At 44.4% G+C, this 13,488-nt stretch overlaps 2 protein-coding genes across 2 annotated transcripts in view; one reads left to right on the top strand and one right to left on the bottom strand.

Annotated features, from left to right (window-relative positions):
• LOC306746939 (uncharacterized protein) overlaps positions 1–13,488 on the top strand; it is a 387,486-nt gene that overhangs the window by 100,607 nt on the left and 273,391 nt on the right. The window lies entirely within an intron of this gene.
• LOC306746944 (glutamate dehydrogenase, mitochondrial-like) lies at positions 2,158–13,291 on the bottom strand (the record flags this gene model as incomplete). Its single annotated transcript, XM_079229932.1, has 13 exons — positions 2,158–4,716; positions 5,858–5,920; positions 6,014–6,105; positions 6,458–6,581; positions 6,993–7,073; positions 7,345–7,482; positions 7,749–7,886; positions 9,499–9,678; positions 9,875–9,969; positions 10,088–10,151; positions 10,410–10,465; positions 10,553–10,633; positions 12,904–13,291. 13 exons carry the CDS (start codon positions 13,289–13,291, stop codon positions 4,597–4,599), a joined length of 1,620 nt encoding a protein of 539 aa, XP_079086058.1. The 3' UTR covers positions 2,158–4,596.

The raw sequence follows: 13,488 nt of genomic DNA, 5'->3' as shown, positions 1-13,488 counted from the left end.
TTATGAACATTAAACATTATGAACATTAAACATTATGAACATTAAGCATTATGAACATTAAACATTATGAACATTAAACATAATCCAGTATATATATATATATATATATATATATATATATATATATATATATATATATATATATATATATATATATATGATACAATAAATAAAGGTCGTGTTGATCTTTTCTTTCTGATTGCAGCTGTTTCGTCACAATAAACTCGAGTAAAGAGTGAAGCAGAATAAAGAGCCAATAAACAGCTGATCAATAAACTTGAGATCAATATTTTAACATCGAGACTAAACTTACTCTTTTTGCTTTAGGGTCTTTAACTCGGAAAGAGTTGATGCGATGTTTCCGTCTGACGTCCACGAGTCTGCATCGGGTATGCTCGGGTGTGATCGGTTATGGATCAGTTATGATCAGTTATGATCAGTTATGATCGGTTGTGATCGGTTATGATCCGTTATGATGAGTTATCGCAGCGGCAGAGTGAAGGTGAGTTTACCTGCAGCAGCTCGCGGTCCGCTGGCTGAAGACGGTGAACTCAGACAGGAGGAAAAGTCACAACAGCACACCTGAGGTCACTTCCTGCTGCGGCTTTTCAAAATAATGTTACATCTATTTAAGCTACTTTCAAAAAAATAGTTTTAGTCTGACATTTTGAGTTCTTATTGCTGTTGCCTATTGTACTTTTACAATGAAACATACTTCAATGAAATATGTGGCTGTAAATTAAAAGTATATTTTTGAACTAAACACATGAACATTTTTATTCTGTTTTTTAAAGTAATTTTTTAAATTTTGATTAATTTCAAGATTTAGTGTCTTTATTTAAGCCTTTTGAATGTTAACTTCTAACCTTATAATGAAGCTATGATTAATTAGTACAATTTATTTGGACAGGATGCAAAAAGAAAAAAGAAAAGCAGAAAGAAAGATTTTGGCGACATTTAAGTAAATATTATGGACAATTATTATTTGTCTGATATTAACTTTTGTCTTTAAAAAGGTTTCAGTTTTGTTCTGTCGTCTTGATCAGTAAATAAGCGCTTTTATTTTGTAAAGCAGCCCTCTCAACCGGAAGCTCAGTCAGAGCGGAAAGCCCCAGAGCTCGAGGGGAATTCCGGGGCCACGTGGCAAATACAGCGCGCTGATTGGTGGACGCGCGACAGGGCCACGCCCACCGTTACGCAAACATTACTTATCCATTATTGTTATGAATAGTTTACTACATTAAATTATGAGTATAATTAGAAGATAAAATAAAAAGAACATACTGATATTTATACATTCAATATTGTTAATTATTTATGAATTACCATAAAAGAATATGCAAGTTTAAAACTGGTGAAATTGTTTAATAAAAGTTGTTTAAATCCTCTTTAATAAAAGGACAGTATCAGTGACGTCAAGAAAATAGTTAAAGGATGAAATGTTGCTGAAAACAGAAATACCCATTATTAGTCATGATTATGAAATACGTGAAAAGCATGATTTATTAATTTGAATACTTCAGTCATAATGATGAGAAGATTAAAGATTATTAATAAACATATTCACTTACTTTTACTTCAGTAGTTCTTCCAACGTTTCAGAAACAAAAAGCAATGATAAGTATGTATACATGTATAAAATATACACATACATATATATATATATATATATATATATTTTCTAGATGTGTATATATATCTGTATATTTTCTAGATGTGTATATTTTATAGATGTGTGTATATATATATATATATATATATATATATATATATATATATATATATATATATATATACACACACATCTATACAATATACACACATATATGTGTATATATATATATACACACACATATGTATATACACACACATATATGTCTATACACATCTATAAAATATAGATGTGTGTGTATATATATATATATATATATATACACACACACACACACACACACACACACACACATATATATACACACACACACGTATCTATAAAATATAGATACACATGTATATATCAAATATACACATATATACAAAATATACAAACATAATATATATATTATATATATTTATATGTTTTAATTGATGATTCTTGTCAACTTCAAAAACAAAACTTTCGATCGATAATAAATGAAAACACTTTAACATGTGAACTTATGTTTTTAACTTTATTTTTGCTGTAACATTTGAACAAAAAGACCCAAAACTCCGTTACCCAGAATCCAAAGCGTTTTTCTCTCAGAGCCGACGGAGACAAAATAATCCCTGTCGTGACAGTAAACAACAACAACTCCACAGGGACATCAGATGAGAATATTAAATATTATACAAAGTAAAGCTTTCAAATAAAATATATATTTCTAATGTAACAGCGTGACATTCGTCACTATGGTTACGATTCTCTTTAAGTTAACAATCTAATTTATGACCTGAAGCGTTCCCCTGGATATCAACCGATGATGACGATGGTAAACAATCGCTGTCCCCAAAAGAGACGAAGAGGACGTGAAACAATCACCTTTCACTTCCTGGAGCAACAGTTTCTCTCTTTGAACTTTGATTCTGAAGCGTCTTCATTTATGAACATGAGAAGATAACGGATCAAGTTAAACCCGTTAATAAACGAGACCCTTTAATAACATGACCCTTTAATAACATGACCCTTTAATAAACCTTTAATAACGAGGCCCTTCAATTAACGCAGTGGTTCTCAAACTGTGGGGCGCGACCCTCTAGTGGGGCGCGGAGGCATTACAGGTGGGGCGCAGGGGGGAGATGCAGATTCTTAAAAAAACAAACATCTTTTATTATTCCCTCAGTCTTTATTTCCCATCCTTAGTCATGAAGGAGCAGTGAAGCTCTGGGGCTTCATGTCTTATCAAGGACACGTCAAGGACACGTCAAGGACACGTCAAGGACACGTCAAGGGCACGTCAAGGGCACGTCAAGGACACGTCAAGGGCACGTCAAGGGCACGTCAAGGGCACGTCAAGGGCACGTCAAGGGCACGTCAAGGACACGTCAACATGAAACTATGAGATGAACCGGTACCTTGTGGTTTCAGGACGAGCTCTCATGAACATGATAACTTTACATAGTACAAAGTACACAGACATAACCCGTCATTAATAAATACATGCTGTACTTCATGTAGATGTTTAGTTACGTTAACCGGTTACTCATCACTGATTCTTGCTGTTTTGCTAAAAGCCTCCATGAGATCTGAGGTCTTTCCTGCTGTTGTCTCTCAAAACAGAAAACAGATCTCAGCTCAACATTGAGCATTAATTGAGAGCCGTATAGAATCTACAACCCTGTTTATAAAGATGTGTAGAGGAAAGCAGCTCACTGACAAGCTGATGCTCATCTCCCTCATTCCGTCTCACAGGCTGAACCTTATTGTTATTATCTTGAACATATATTCAGTGTAAAACAGGTTATTTCAGCGACAATAGGGAATCTTTTTGCCAAATGTTAGTGATTTTTTGCACAGATAGAACTTTATTTGTATTGTTCTAACACAGTGATTGCACATCATTACTTTTTGTCTGATGGAGCGATCTGGTTTACTTGAAAGGGATTTACATTTTCTTTATTCCTGTATTTGAAAAAGCACGGATGGAGTCACAAAAGGTTGGACCATTTTGTTACCATGTTGGTGGGGCGCGAACATTTAACTCCAAAGTGGGGCGTGACAGAGACAGTTTGAGAACCACTGGGTTAACGAGACCCTTGAATAGTAAACGTGACCTTTGCGTGACCCTGAAGTCCTGAGGACGTAAACCGCACCAAGCGAAGAGGAAACGAGGAACATGAAGACTCACTTCGTGGCCAGAAGTATGTGGACGCCTTTAAACCGATTTATTCACAAGATAAATCAATAAAGTATGAACCGGATCAATAATCAGCTGATCGATGACATCAGCGTCGCAGGCTTTAAGGCTTTAAGGCTTTTATACGTTGAGATATGTTGGATATTCATTTAGGAGGAAGCACTTAAACAACACGGATAAAGCTGAGGAACCAGAGGAAGAGGAAGAAGAAGGTAAACAGACGAGATGATGAAGATGAAGAAGAAGATGAAGAAGGGATGAACACAATGAGAAACACAGAGATTCATTCAGAAAACTGTAAACGCTGAACTTTGTGTTGAAGAAATCCTCCAGAGGGGAAGAGGACAGACAGGAAGAGAGAGAGACAGGCAAAGAGAGAGAGGGACAGACAGCAGAGGGACAGAGAGACAGACAGAGAGACAGACAGAGAGACAGAGGGACAGACAGAGAGACAGAGGGGCAGACAGAGAGACAGAGGGGCAGACAGAGGGGCAGACAGACAGACAGACAGAGGGGCAGACAGAGAGACAGAGGGACAGACAGACAGCAGAGGGACAGAGAGACAGACAGAGAGACAGACAGAGAGACAGAGGGACAGACAGAGAGACAGAGGGGCAGACAGAGAGACAGAGGGGCAGACAGAGGGGCAGACAGACAGACAGACAGAGAGACAGACAGAGAGACAGAGGGGCAGACAGAGAGACAGAGGGGCAGACAGAGGGGCAGACAGAGGGACAGACAGAGGGGCAGACAGACAGCTCTATGTGAAGGTGAGCCCGGCCTCGTTGTACACCTGGAAGACTTTCTCGATGGCGTTGACGTACGCCGCCGTCCGAAGGTCCAGACCAAGATTATACTTGTTGGCTGTTCGCATGATTTGCTGCATGAGAGGGAGGAGGAGACGAGGAGACAAGGAGACAAGGAGACGAGGAGGGAGGAGATTAAATACGACTGCAAATGTAAAAAACAGTAACACAACCAGCATTTCACTCAACAGACGCACATAACCTCCGTAACCCTCTGTGGGAAAGAGTCATCAGTAAACCCTGAGGTTCTAGGTTCTAGGTTCACTGACCAATCACAGCCATGCTAATGGTCACGTGGGCCCTGTAACCAATCACAGCCATGCTAATGGTCACGTGGGCCCTGTAACCAATCACAGCCATGCTAATGGTCACGTGGGCCCTGTAACCAATCACAGCCATGCTAATGGTCACGTGGGCCCTGTAACCAATCACAGCCATGCTAATGGTCACGTGGGCCCTGTAACCAATCACACGTCCAGACCCTCTAGAAGCTGTTCCATGTATTTTAACCAGGCTACTCTTCCACAGAGAAAGAGAGGTGAAATGTGATTGGATGAGATGCCGTTAAGCAGCTCCCAAGCCGAGTCGTGCCAGAGGCCTGAAGCAGAGCAACAGAGGAAGACAGGAGCTGTGACATGAGAACACAAGCTGATAGGGAAACATATTATAATACATGTAGGGCATTAGTGAAAAACAATTACATTATAAAATAGATATAACTTTGTGATTCTGTTTAGGTCAGCAGAGAAGACTTACAGGCCCTGACGGCCTCCACTGGGTAAATGTGTGTGTGTGTGTGTGTGTGTGTGTGTGTGTGTGTATGTATGTATGTATGTGTGTGTGTGTGTATGTGTGTATGCGTGTATGTGTGTATGTGTGTATTCGTGTGTGTGTGTATATGTGTGTATGTGTGTGTTCGTGTGTGTATGTGTGTGTTCGTGGGTGTATGTGTGTATTTATGTGTGTGTATGTGTGTGTGTTCGTGGGTGTGTGTGTATTCGTGTGTGTGTGTGTATGTGTGTATTCGTGTGTGTATATGTGTGTGTGTGTGTGTATATGTGTGTGTGTGTGTGTATATGTGTGTGTGTGTGTGTATATGTGTGTGTGTGTATATGTGTATATGTGTGTGTGTATTCGTGTGTGTGTGTGTATTCGTGTGTGTGTGTATTCGTGTGTGTATATGTGTGTGTGTGTGTATATGTGTGTGTGTGTTACCCTGGCAGAGCGCTCCATGGTGAAGGCGAGTCCTGAGTGGACGATGTCCTTCTCAGACGCTCCCTGAAACCAAAACACACGTTAAGAACACCACAGAAGAAAACGTGGTAGTAGTAGTACTACTAGTAGTGGTAGTACTACTATGCCAGTACTCACAGCGACTCTGGCCTGGAACTCGGAGGTGGGGACGATGGGGATGGCACCGCCATGTTTACCAAACTTCCTCTCTAGACTCTCCTGAACAGACACTGAGAGAGAGAGGGGAGGAAGATGAGGGGCAGGAAGATGAGGGGGAGGAAGATGAGGGGCAGGAAGATGAGGGGGAGGAAGATGAGGGGGAGGAAGATGAGGGGGAGGAAGATGAGGGGCAGGAAGATGAGGGGCAGGAAGATGAGGGGGAGGAAGATGAGGGGGAGGAAGATGAGGGGCAGGAAGATGAGGGGGAGGAAGATGAGGGGCAGGAAGATGAGGGGGAGGAAGATGAGGGGGAGGAAGGCTAACAAAGCTCCATCGTCCTCTCTGTGTCGACCAATAGAGCAATCACTAGAACGATCCATAGATCACTCGAGCGATCGGTAGAGCGATCGGTAGATCACTCACTCAGCAGGTGGTAGTTTGAGTCCCGCTCGTATTTGAAGGTGAGTCGACCGTAACTGACGTGGTTCAGATTCTTCAACCACTCGAAGTACGACACCGTCACACCTCCAGCATTCAGGTACATGTCCTAGAGGAGAGGAGACAAGGAGACAGGTAGAGGAATGAAAAGAGGAAACAAAGAAAGGGAATAAGGAAGAGGAGACATGAAGGAGAGAAACCTAGTTGAGTAAACAGAATACAAGAAGTGTATTCCACCTTAAGAAGTGCATTCCACCTTAACAGAAGGAGAACTCCGCCTAACGCTGCGTTCACACCAAAAGCGTTGGGAATTAATTGCGCGAGTGTGTATGTATATATAAAATAAAGTTGGTAAACGCGCGCTAGCGGACTTGCGCTAGCGGACTTGCGCTAGCGGACTCGCGCTAGCGGACTCGCGCTAGCGGACTCGCGCTAGCGGACTCGCGCCAGCGACTCGCGCTAGCGACGCGTGCGCAGCGCTGTCGGTGCGAGGCAGCAGAAGAAGAACTAGTCCACTGACCGGGATCACCATGATGTTTCTCTCCAGGAAGATGCGGTCGGCTTCAGGCGTCGTCGGACCGTTCGCTCCTTCAGCGATGATCTGAGAGAACCAGACACTAGGTGAGTTTACTGAGGCATGATGGGAAAACAGGACCACAGGCACCAGGTCAGTCTCCTGATGCATGATGTCAAAAACAGCAAAATAAAGACTTTTCACATTTTTCCGTTATAATCAGACAGAGAGAGGACAGCTGGTGATCAGGTATGGACCAGGTGATCAGGTATGGACCAGGTGATCAGGTATGGACCAGGTGATCAGGTATGGACCAGGTGATCAGGTATGGACCAGGTGATCAGGCATTGATCGTCACCTTGGCCTTGATCTTGTGAGCGTTGCTCTTGGTCAGCTGCTTCTCGCTGGCCGCTGGGATCAGGATGTCGCAGTCGGCCTCCAGGATGCTTCCCTCGTACGGCGTTGAGTTCGGGAACCCGACGATGGTCCCGTGCTCCTGGAGGAGGGTTGAGATGTTGTTGATGAGTACAGAGTTACAGACGCTGCTTCACATCATCATTACAGCCGACAACGCAACCGTCTGTATGAGACTCCACTGGAGTAACACGGGGAGTCCAGCAGGTGGCGGACTGGTCCTTTGGTTTTACTACTGCGTGTGTTACTGCATCACCAGTACCGACATGTTTGTAGTCCTGTGTGTTACTGCATCACCAGTACCGACATGTTTGTAGTCCTGTGTGTTACTGCATCACCAGTACTGACCAGTTTGTAGTCCTCCAGCTCTTTAGGGTTGATGCCGCTGGGGTTCCAGATGCTTCCGTCCATTTCTCCAATCCCGACGCACTTGGCCCCTGAACGATGAAGGTAACGCATGGTGTGAAGACCCACGTTACCGAAACCCTGCAGACACAACAGAGGGCACAGTAAACCGGTCACAATAAACCCTGCATGGGCTATTCCACCCAGAGAGAGATAGAGAGAGAGAGAGAGAGAGAGAGAGAGAGAGAGAGAGAGAGAGAGAGAGATATATACATACACTCACCTAAAGGATTATTAGGAACACCATACTAATACTGTGTTTGACCCCCTTTCGCCTTCAGAACTGCCTAAATTCTACGTGGCATTGACTCAACAAGGTGCTGAAAGCATTCTTTAGAAATGTTGGCCCATATTGATAGGACAGCATCTTGCAGTTGATGGAGATTTGTGGGATGCACATCCAGGGCACGAAGCTCCCGTTCCACCACATCCCAAAGATGCTCTATTGGGTTGAGATCTGGTGACTGTGGGGCCATTTTAGTACAGTGAACTCATTGTCATGTTCAAGAAACCAATTAGAAATGATTGGAGCTTTGTGACATGGTGCATTATCCTGCTGGAAGTAGCCATCAGAGGATGGGTACATGGTGGCCATAAAGGGATGGACATGGTCAGAAACAATGCTCAGGTAGGCCGTGGCATTTAAACCATGCCCAATTGGCACTATGGGGCCTAAAGTGTGGCAAGAAAACATCCCCACACCATTACACCACCAGCCTGCACAGTGGTAACAAGGCATGATGGATCCATGTTCTCATTCTGTTTACGCCAAATTCTGACTCTACCATCTGAATGTCTCAACAGAAATCGAGACTCATCAGACCAGGCAACATTTTTCCAGTCTTCAACTGTCCAATTGTGGTGAGCTCTTGCAAATTGTAGCCTCTTGTTCCTATTGGTAGTGGAGATGAGTGGTACCCGGTGGGGTCTTCTGCTGTTGGAGCCCGTCCGCCTCAAGGTTGTGCGTGTTGTGGCTCCACAAATGCTTTGCTGCATACCTCGGTTGTAACAAGTTGCTCTTCTATCAGCTTGAATCAGTCGGCCCATTCTCCTCTGACCTCTAGCATCAACAAGGCATTTTCGCCCACAGGACTGCCGCATACTGGATGTGTTTCCCTTTTCACACCATTCTTTGTAAACCCTAGAAATGGTTGTGCGTGAAAATCCCAGTAACTGAGCAGATTGTGAAATACTCAGACCGGCCCGTCTGGCACCAACAACCATGCCACGCTCAAAATTGCTTAAATCACCTTTCTTTCCCATTCTGACATTTTTCAGTTTGGAGTTCAGGAGATTGTCTTGACCAGGACCACACCCCTAAATGCATTGAAGCAACTGCCATGTGATTGGTTGATTAGATAATTGCATTAATGAGGAATTGAACAGATGTTCCTAATAATCCTTTAGGTGAGTATAATATATATATATATATATATATATATATATATATATATATATATATATATATATATATATATATATATATATATATATATATATATATATATATATATATACATACATACATACATTATGTATAATAGATATATTATATAAACAGCTGATCGAGACTATGACTCAGACGGCACTGAAGGCACACGTAGAAAATCCACGGCCCGCCACTGTATCATACTATATAATATGTTATGTATATGTTGTACAAAACATGTATAACAGCTGTGAGAGGCTCTACCTGGATGACGAAGGTCTTGTCCTGGAAGCCGGGGCACATGCCCACCAGGCTCATGTAGGCCGCCTCGTTGATGAAGTTCTCGATGCCGTGGAAAACCCCTCGGCCGGTGGCGGAGATGCGGCCGTGGATCCCGCCCTGGCTGATGGGCTTCCCGGTGACGCAGGCGTGAGCGTTGATGTCCTGAAGAGGAGGCAGAGAGGGAATGAAAACACCAGCGGGGGCTTTCTGTAGGCTTCTAAAGGGGGCGGAGCCTGTTGGGAACGCTGCCTGCAGCCTGCAGAGAGGGAATGAAAACACCAGCGGGGGCTTTCTGTAGGCTTCTAAAGGGGGCGGAGCCTGCAGTGGGTCCCACGTTAGGCTCCGCCCCTTCACTCACGTTGTGGCCCAGCGTGGTGGCGTAGGTGTCTGCGATCCAGGACATCTCCCTCTCCCCGGTGCTCATGTCGGGAGCAGGAACATCGATACCAGGTCCTGCAGAGACACATTATTATTATTATTATTATTATTATTATTATTATGATGACAACAACCTTTTATTCATTATTCAGCTCTGGCATGTATGAAGTGAGCGGTGGGCATGTGTCCTCACCGATGAAGCCCTTCTTGGCGAGCTCGATGGTGAACCTCCTGGTGATCTTCTCCAGCTCGTTGTCCTGGACACAGCACACCAGTACGATCACAGAGCCATGCTAGCAGTCCCCTCCGCTTACAGTCTTTATGCTAAGCTAACTTCTGAACGTCTCACGAAGAAAACAGAACATTGAGCACGCGATGTGAAATACGACAGGAAACCAGACAACGAGACTCAAGACAGGAAGTTCAATTAAATCTGATCTGGACCCAAAATTATTAGAATTATTATAAACGAGCAGCGAGAAAATGGTCGGATTTACTGAGTAGTTTAAACTTACAGAGTAGTTCCTGGGGTTGATCTTCACTCCGGCTTTGGCTCCACCAAACGGCACATCTGGAACACACCGGAGTACCATGAGACCACACACACACACACACGTGGTGTGTGTGTGTGTGTGTGTGTGTGTGTGTGTCTCCTCACCTACTACAGCACACTTGTAGGTCATGAGTGAAGCCAGAGCTTTCACCTCGTCTACAGAGACGTCGTTACTGTAACGGATCCCTGAAACACACAAACACATCAGTGAGACCTGGACCTGAAGACCTGAAGACCTGGAGACCAGGACCTGGAGTCCTGAGACCTGAGACCTGAAGACCAGGACCTGGAGGCCTGAGACCTGGAGACCAGGACCTGGAGTCCTGAGACCTGAGACCTGAAGACCAGGACCTGGAGGCCTGAGACCTGGAGACCAGGACCTGGAGGCCTGAGACCTGGAGACCAGGACCTGGAGTCCTGAGACCTGAGGACCAGGAGTCCTGAGACCTGAAGACCAGGACCTGGAGTCCTGAGACATGGAGACCAGGACCTGGAGTCCTGAGACCTGAGGACCAGGAGTCCTGAGACCTGAAGACCAGGACCTGGAGTCCTGAGACATGGAGACCAGGACCTGGAGTCCTGAGACCTGGAGACCAGGACCTGGAGACCTGGATACCAGGACCTGGACCAGGTCTCAGGTCTTTCTAGTCCGGCTCAGCTCCTTAAATCCCCACAGAAACGTGACCTTGGCTGACCTTCAAACTAAACTCTCTGGAGACCCGAAGAGAAAACGGGGACCAGGAGGACTAGAGGGACCAGGTCCTGGACTAGATTATGGGTGTATTATATATTATTATTGGTGTATTATTATTATTATTGTATTATTTATTATTATTGTATTATTTATTATTATTGTATTATTTATTATTAGTGTATTATTTATTATTGTATTATTGTGTATTATTTATTATTAGTGTATTATTTATTATTGCATTATTAGTGTATTATTGGTGTATTATTATTAGTGTATTATTTATTATTATTATTGGAGTCTCTCAGACCAGAACCGGTGAAAGGAAGAAGTCCAGAGACACTGAACTATAGGGCTGCAACAACGACTCGATAAAAATCGATTATCAAAAGTGTTGGCAACGAATTTCCTTATCGATTCGTTGTGTCGCGCGATTATTACGCCGGGCAATAAGTCGCGGAGAAGAAAAAAAAGAGCGGAGCAGAGCAACTGGCCGGCCAGCGTTTCTGAGATTGGAGTGAGACACGAGAAAAGCTGAGGTTGTGATCTTCTCAAAAATAGAAGATCTTTGACAAGACGAGTCTTGGCCAATCAGCGTCTTCATGTTCCTCAAACTAGTTTTTAATGGAAGCTAGTCAGCTTGCTATCGCGTTAGCTAACGTGTTTGGTTGTGTATTGTCGTTAAAGTTACGTTATGTTCCGTTACAGTTCAGTCTTGCTTGTAAAAAAACGTAACGTGGTGAAACATGCCGTCACCCCCCGGTCTGGTTCAGTTCAGTCACTCGTTAACGTTAAACCGGCACACCGGAGGATCTGGTGAAGGTTTTTTTTTTTTTTTACTCAAAGTAGAATGAAGCAAATCACGTAGTTGGGCTTAGCCAACAACGTGACGTCGTGGTCATAAGAGACCCAGAATGAACGAGTTTAAGGAAGAGGACGCTCTATATGGAGCAGTACAGCTTCCCTCTGTCCAGTATTTCATACATATTGATAAAGCAGGGTATGTAAATGCAGCCTCTGGAGGGATCAATTACAGTAAAAAGGGCTCATATTTGGCAGATGTAAAGCATACATGTGTATGTTTTTAGTGTTGGTCCATTTTGTTGTTTTAATTAACAGCTCAGGGATGTTCAAGGAGCAACCTGTTTGTGCTTTCTGAAGATGTTTTGCACTGTCACTTCTGTTTTTGAATAAAGGGTTGGAAATGAACGCTTTTTTGATAAAAACATTTTTTTAATAATCGTTAGTTGCAGCCCTACTGAACTACAACAGAGAGCTGAACCAATCACCTGCTGGACACTCACCTCAGAACAAACATTACTCAATACACACACACACACACACACACACACACACACACACACACACACACACACACCTGGACTGTCTGCATTCCTACCCGGGGAGGAAACCTCGTTAAACATGAACAGAGCTGTAACAGAGCTGTAACACACACACACACACACACACACACACACACACACACACACACACACACACACACACACACACACACACACACACACTTTTATGGTGAGTGAGTAAATAACTATATATATATATTTTTATTATGTAGACCCTCACCTCCCTTGCAGGGGAGGTGAGGGTCAGGAGGTCAGGTGCTGGCTGTACTGGGCCCAGTACCCCTATATAATATATAATATATATATATATATATATATATATATATATAATATATATATATATATATATATATATATGTGTGTGTGTGTGTGTGTGTGTGTGTGTGTGTGTGTACGTGTACCTCCCTTGCAGGGGGTCCGGTGCTGGCTGTGCTGGGCCCGGTACCCCTCCACCACCTCCCAGTCCCCGGAGTCCTTCCGGATGGGGAAGCAGACGCTCAGCACGTGGTTGCACGGCTTGATGACCCGCAGGATGCCGCGGACCCGCTTCCTCTTCTGCTCGGCGCTCTCGCGGGTCTTCAGGCTCTCCACCAGCTGGTCCTCCACCATGGCGGCGCCGCGGTCGAAGAAGCCCTCCACCATGGCGAAGAAGTTCGGGTCGTCGTCCCGGTCCACGGCCTGGCTGTAGCCGCGGTGCCGCAGCAGCGACGCGGCGGGAGCGGCGGAGCCCCCCGAGCCCAGGACGCGGCCCGCTCCCCGGGCGAGGGTCTCTCCGAAGTACCGGTACATTTTAATGCTTTATAACAAGTTGAGCCGGGGCACCGTCGGAGGGAGGAAGTGCTGCGCGGGACTTGAACACTTGTAGCGCGGCAGGCGGAGCGGCAGAGCGGCGGCGCTCCTCCTCCGCGCCGCCTCCTTCTGCTGCGCATGCGCGCGACCGTTTAAACTGTGACGAACTTTTTCTTTTTTTTTAAGTTCAGTTTAGT

The sequence above is a fragment of the Taurulus bubalis genome (genome assembly GCF_910589615.1).
Source record: "Taurulus bubalis genome assembly, chromosome: 14".
Taxonomy (NCBI): Eukaryota; Metazoa; Chordata; class Actinopteri; order Perciformes; family Cottidae; genus Taurulus; species Taurulus bubalis.
This window is presented reverse-complemented; position numbering and strand designations above follow the sequence as displayed.